The 6,629-nt window shown below is 48.7% G+C and overlaps 1 protein-coding gene across 1 annotated transcript; it reads right to left on the bottom strand.

The window, feature by feature from the left end:
* Positions 1-3,315: 3,315 nt before the first annotated feature.
* On the bottom strand, positions 3,316-5,418 carry LOC125362103 (endogenous retrovirus group PABLB member 1 Env polyprotein-like). The gene has a single exon (XM_048360764.1). It carries the CDS (start codon positions 5,075-5,077, stop codon positions 3,551-3,553), a length of 1,527 nt encoding a protein of 508 aa, XP_048216721.1. The 5' UTR covers positions 5,078-5,418; the 3' UTR covers positions 3,316-3,550.
* Between the last annotated feature and the right edge of the window lie 1,211 nt (positions 5,419-6,629).

The following is a 6,629-nucleotide window of genomic DNA, read 5'->3' as shown; positions in this document are numbered from 1 at the left end:
CAGGGGCCCTCTGCCTGCCGCTCTCTCGACTGAAACTTTGGGACAGTCCATGATGGACTCGGGCTCCTCAGAGGCCTCCACGAGCCCCCTCAGGACTTCCAGACTCTCTGTGGTCCCTGTGGCCACCACTCATCCTGGTCCCCAGCAATCCATGACAGGGACCCCAAGGGAAGATGAAGAGTCTACCATCTGAAACACCTCCCTGTGGGAGGGGGGGGGCATGGAGACAGAGAACATTTGGGCAGGTGTGTGCAGGGACTTGGGGGGGGAACAGGTTCACTCTGGGGTCTGGGGTGGGGGGGTTCCTGACAGGAATGAAGCCTCCAGCCTAGACGTGGCCTTGCTCCTGGGAAGCATTGGAAGGAGCTGAGAACTGAGTGGACATCACCCTCCACTGCCCGGGTCCTCCCTGAACACAGGCTGGTTCTTCATTGGAGAAGTTTGGGGCTGCTGAGCCTCACCCTCTCCTGGAGGAGAGTCGTGAGGCGCTGGCATCCTACTTGTTTTCTAGTGCTCATCATCAATCCTTCCCTGAGGGTCCTGATTAAAGGTCTACTCAGTTTCCCTTCATCTTTGCCCTGCTCATTTGCATCTCCACCCTGCTCATTTGCATGTTGCCCCCGAGGATGATGGGAAAACCTTGGTCAGGCTCACAGGTGGTAAAGGACCCTCCTTCCCCTAGCACCCTGCTGGAGAAAGGAACCTGCACCACACTGACACTGGATTTGGCAATGTCTTGGGTACTGGGACACTGGGAGACAGCAGGCACAGATGGACAGCTGCCTAGGGGAATGATCCATCTGATTCCTCTCTCCAATTAACCACCAAAGAGCCAGAAACAGAGCAGTGGCTCAAGTGGTAGAGAGTTAGCCTTGAATGAAAAAGCCCAGGGACAGCACCCAGGCCCAGGGTTCAAGCCCCAGGACTGGTACACACACACACACACACACACACACACACACACACACACACACACACACACACAGACTTCTGCCCAAGCTAGGTTCAAACCTGTATCCTCAGACCTCAGCCTCCTGAGTAGCTAGGACTACAGATGGGCAACATTGGCACCTGGCCATTTCTGGGAATTTGTCTGAAAGCGTCACATGCAGGATGATGTTGACACAAGGTTATTCCCCATCATAAGTCTTTCCCAGCTGTGGTGGGTCCAGCCAGTGAGCCCCAGCCGCACCCAATGTAAGAAGGAAGGCAGGAGATGCCTGCTCTGTACTGAGCTTGGGGGCCAGGGTCACAAGTACAAACTTGGACTTCTAGAGATGAGCATATGCCACTATCCCAGCAACATGTGGCAGGGCCAGTATATCCCCCCCCTCGCATTCCTCCTCCCCCCCCCCTCGCATTCCTCCTCCCCCACTCCCTGCGTTCCTGGCTGAGTGCGGCTACCCTGGCATCTGGGACATTGCTCTTACCAAAGCCCTGTGTCTCAGTCTCCCTGTCCATTGTCTTGTCCATTGTTGTTCCATGTGGAACCCGACATTGATTTCTTGTGGGGTGTCCCAGAGCACAGACAACAAATGAAAAAAAAAAAAAGACATAAATTGTACTTGGTGAAAAGTTTTGAAAAAACATGCCTACACATACACAAACAGGATCCAAACAATGACTGGGTGCCAGTAGCTTATGCCTGTCATCATAGCTACTCGGGAGACTAAGGGCTGAGCCCGTCAGAACGGGAGGGTCCATAAGAGTCTTATGTCTAATAACCACCAAAAAGCTGCAAGTGGAGCTGTGGCTCAGGTGGTAGAGCTCCAGCCTTGAGCAATGAAGCTCAGGGGTAGCACCTAGGCCTTGAGTTCAAGCCCCAGCACTGACAGACAGACACACACACACATACACACACAGAGCAAGCACAGACACACACACACACACACACACACACACACAGAGCACAATCCAAATTATGTCTCTGATAAGGGAGCAATACCCAGATTTTATAATGTCCAAAACTCAACAACAACAAAAATCCAAACAGCCTGATTCAGGAATGACTAAAAGGAGAAAGTATGCATGGGGAATGGAGGTTCAGTGTTACAAAATGCCAAGAATGGAGATGGCTGTAGGAAAATTACAAATCCTATCCTATCATTGTGGTCGAGGCCCCGTGGCCCCGTGGGTCTGCGGAGGTCCCCAGGGGGAATGGGCCTGCAAGGTCTCAGGTGACACAGAAGAAAGAATTTCAGGTTGAGACATGCGGTGAGAGACTGACAGTGATTCATTTAGCAAATCGAAAGACCCAAGATGGATGACATGGCCAAGATGTGCATGTGGCAGAGTTCGAGACGCTCAGTGGCTTCTCCATCAGGGCGGGGGGCAAGGGGGGATGGATTTTTATGGATAAAGCAACAGGAAGAGTTACATTCCTTAGGATAAGTGCTGTACTTTGTTCCTGGTGTCTAGTTCCATCCCCAGACATTGCTGCTGCAGTCTTTAGATGTTATCATTCCGGCCTGGAGACATTGTGTCTGATAGGTTGAGTAACTAGGGGACCTTGGGACACAGATGTCTGTTTTTTTCTTTGGTAACTTCTTATTTATTTATTTTATTTATTTGCTTGTAAATTATATACATATTTTAATTGTGTGTGTGTGTGTGTGTGTGTGTGTGTGTGTGTGTGTGTGTGTTCTGGGGCTTGAACTTGGGGCCTAGATGCTGTGCCTAAGCTTCTTTTGTTCAAGGCTAGTGCTCCACCACTAGTATCCTCACATCTCAGCCTCCTCAGTAGACTTATAGGTCTAAGCCAGCAGTGTTCAGCTATTTTTTAAATTGTTATTATTATTGTTGTAAAGAGGGGTTGCCATTTCATAATTGAGGTAATGAGTACATTTCTCTTTCTCTCCCTCCCTCCTTCTCTCTCTTCCTCTCTCCTCTCTCTCTCTTTCTTTCTCTCTCTCTCTCTCTCTTTGGTCACGGGGTTTGAAGGGCCTGGGCACTGTCCCTGACCTTTTCTGCTCAACGCTAGCACTCTACCACTTTGAGCCATAGCCCCACTTCTGGTTTTCTGGTGTTTAATTGCAAATAAGAGTCTCATGGACTTTCCTGCTGGGGCTGGCTTTGAACCTTGATCCTCAAATCTCAGTCTTCTGCGTAGCCATCGGTGCTTGGCATGAGCACCTTCCTTTTTGGCTAGTGTCACCCCTTCCTTCACTTGAGTTCCCCTCCTGTCCCTGCCCACAAGTTGCATAGTTCATTTTAATGAACGTTTCTTGTATCAAAAGAAGAGACTTTACCAGGGCATTTTCTAAAGACAAGCATTTTTAAAATTTTAAAACATGATATATTTATTCAGATCACAAAATACAACAATCCATTTCAAGTATATCTTTCAGCTAAGACTGAGAGGTGGAAAAAAAGAGTATGAGCTCCCAACCACACTGTGCTATATAACCCAGGGCTTATTTTTTAATTATGGGCTTCTGAGTCCCATGCCTCAAGTTCCTTAGTCTAACCTGCCTTATTTTCTCTCCACATTATTGTCATCTCTCGTCTGAAGGGACGCTGAGGGACAAAGGCCCATCTTCTTCTAGCTTCTTCAAGCTGGCATTGGGCCCTGATCTTGCCTGAAGGACTGGGAGGGGTACACTGGCAGATCAAAGGATGAATTGGGGAGCTCAGCTTGGGCCTTGCCACGCTCAGGGGACGCACAGTACGACCCTTGCCACCTCAATGGAAAGGAAGCCATTCGAGACATTAGCGAACAACAGGTCCCACAGATGAAGTTTAGTGCACAGAAAAGTACTATCCCTCCACAGACAAATACTGCCAGGCCGAACAGCAACTTCTTCCACCATGAACCGTCGAAACCCCACGACTTTAGAAGATCGTTCAGACTCCAGGAGGAGTCTGACATGGAGTTGATTTGGGAGGAAAGGTCATGGAGGGCTTGGGAGACGTTGGCTGAGTAGTCGGGGATGTAGACGCAGCATTCCGTTTTGATGATGGCGCAGGTGCCGCCCTGAGCGGCGGTGAGAATGTCCAAGGCCATACGGTTTTGGAGGACCGCCTGCCTCAACATCTTCACTTCCGAGTTGAGCAGAGAGATCCCTTGGGCTGTGTCATTCAAGGCTTTTTGAGTAAACTTGGTCAGGGTTTCTATATGCCACATGACATCCTCCAGCCCCACAGTGGGAATAATGCCCGCCAAGTGGTCATACCACTTAAAGACAGAGCGGGTCCACCTCTGCTTCAAGTTCGGCAGGTTAGCAGGGTTTTCTAAGGTTCGCACCCAGCGTCCCTGGACCCAAGGAAAGCCAATGGTGCAGCGGCCTAGCCAACCTGGGGGCAACCATGGCCACATATTGTCTCCACACAGCCATTTAGTACCATTAGGGGCTGCCCAGCGGACCGCGAAGGGGCGGCCGTGTCTCACCGTCCAATTGGAGGCAAACCAGTCGGTGGCCTGGAGGACAATGATTCTTTCACAGTTTGACTCGGGGATCAACCCCACTTTCTTAGTGGAGTTCTCCCAGTGATCAAGGGTGTGATTGCGCTGTTCCCAGCACAGCGGAGCCTTTTGACTTAATTTACCAATAACGGGAGTCAACCATATAAACTCATCCCAAATCTGGTAATACCCCTCAAAATACCGATGGCTCCTTTGGTTTGGGTCTGTTCTGGTCAGTATTTGTGCTGATGCCTTACTTCCTGACATCTGGGAAGGCATGTACTGTAAAGCTTCCTTAATGGTGGCGGACAAGGTAAAGGATTTATTATGGCCTGGCTGTTGCAGAGTTCCAGCAATGGGCCATTCTGACACATTGTATCTAGTTACACTGCTTAGAACTTGGATATTGGTTTTGGCCTCATCAATGAACTTCTGTAGGCGGGCCCAGTCAGTCCCCTGGATTGGGGACACCCACCAGGGCAAACCAGATGTGCTTGACATGGGCAACAAGCCACAAATCCAGCAGTTGCTCTGATTGACCTGCCATGCATAATTCTCTGCCCAGTCCAAAAAGGAATTGGATGTCATATGGACAGAAGGAAGAAAAAGTAAGAGGAAGAAACCCCGCAGTTTAGACATTTTGGAGCTGGGGGGAAGATTCAGACCTAACGACATTGACCAGAGCCAAATGAAGAATACTGTCTTCTACCTCAGTAAGCAGAAAATGGCAAACATCTGTCAAGGGAAAGGGTGAACCATTACCCCACAGCTGAGTTTGTTAACACCCGAGGAAAATGATGAGTGTCAGAAATGTTAGGAAGACCAAAGTTGTCATCAAACCACCGGGGTGACCTTCTTATGCTGTCTTCTGTCTCTTGAAAAATCTCTTTCAGTCAAGTGCTCAATTACGGAATTTCTCAGGTGTAGGTGAATCTGAAAGCTGAGATTGAAATGGAAGAGATAAAGGTTTGATTCTGGATGTATGAACCCAAGAGTGCTGGGTACATTTACAGGTGTAGGGGTCTGAGAAGAACTATATGCGGTCCTTTCTGTGTGCCTCTTTTTAATTTTTTGGTAGTTCAGAGGTTTGAACTCATAGCCCTCATGATTACTAAGCAGGCCCTCTACCACTTGAGCCATGCCTCTAGTCCTTTTTGCTCTGGTTATTATTATTATTATTATTTTTACCAGTCCTAGGGCTTCAACTCAGGGCCTGGGCACTGTCCCTGGCTTCTTGTGCTCAAAGCTAGCGCTCTGCCACTTGAGCCACAATACCATTTCCAGCCTTTTCTGTTTATGTGATGCTGAGGAATCAAACCCAGGGCTTCATGCATGCTAGGCAAGCACTCTACCACTAAGCCACATTCTCAGCCCTCTGGTTATTTTTTTAGCAGTCTGTGTGTGTGTGTGTGTGTGTGTGTGTGTGTGTGTGTGTGTGTGTGTGTATGTGTGTGTGTGTTGGTACTTGAACTCAAAGCCTTTCACTCTCTCTTGTTTGGCTTTTCACTCAAAGCTGGTGCTCTACCATTTCAACCATACCTCCACTTCCAGCTCTTTGCTAGTTAATTGGAGATAAGAGTTTCTTGGATTTGTCTGCTTAGGGCTGGCTTTGATCCTCCATCCTCAGATTACAGTCTCCTGAGTATCTAGAATCTCAGGCATAAGCTCCCAGCATCTGGCTAGGAACCTGACTTTTGGTGACCCTTACAAAGCTTCCCAGACAACTTACAATAAAGACAAAACTTCAGGCACATGTTTTACCGGAGCATTACTACTTGTTCATTAACTTCCTTCTTTCCAAATGGCCACTGGGACATAAAACACAAATCCACCAAACTTCTCTCCAACAAACCAGCAAAAAATACAGACCGGAGGCGTTGATGGCTCAAATGGTACAACACCAGCCATAAACAAAAACAGGCACATGAGAGCTAAAAGCTGAGTTCAAGCCCCAGTACTGGTGTGCACGTGTATGCACGCACACACAAACATTGCCCAGAGAGCTCAGTCAAGGCAGAAGAGTGAGCCCCACTATCCAGAGGAAAGCGATCAATTTACCTTCCAGCTTGGGAACTACTCGAAGCTCCTCTTATGTTCTCAGTAGTTGACTAGTAGGGGCTTACTAAGGCGGAGGGCTCAGGCATCTTTAATCTTCCAGGGCTGCCATCTCTGAAGAATGAAGGAGGTGCCCTCATCTGTTACCCTCTCTCCTTACAGAGGGTACAGC

The sequence above is a fragment of the Perognathus longimembris genome, chromosome 13, assembly GCF_023159225.1.
Source record: "Perognathus longimembris pacificus isolate PPM17 chromosome 13, ASM2315922v1, whole genome shotgun sequence".
NCBI classification, from domain to species: domain Eukaryota; kingdom Metazoa; phylum Chordata; class Mammalia; order Rodentia; family Heteromyidae; genus Perognathus; species Perognathus longimembris.
The sequence above is the reverse complement of the archived record's forward strand: the minus strand, read 5'-3'. Positions and strand labels throughout refer to the sequence as shown.

Excerpts from the sequence above, each read along its gene's own strand:
- LOC125362103 (XM_048360764.1), bottom strand. The coding sequence starts at position 5,077 with ATGTCGTTAGGTCTGAATCTTCCCCCCAGCTCCAAAATGTCTAAACTG.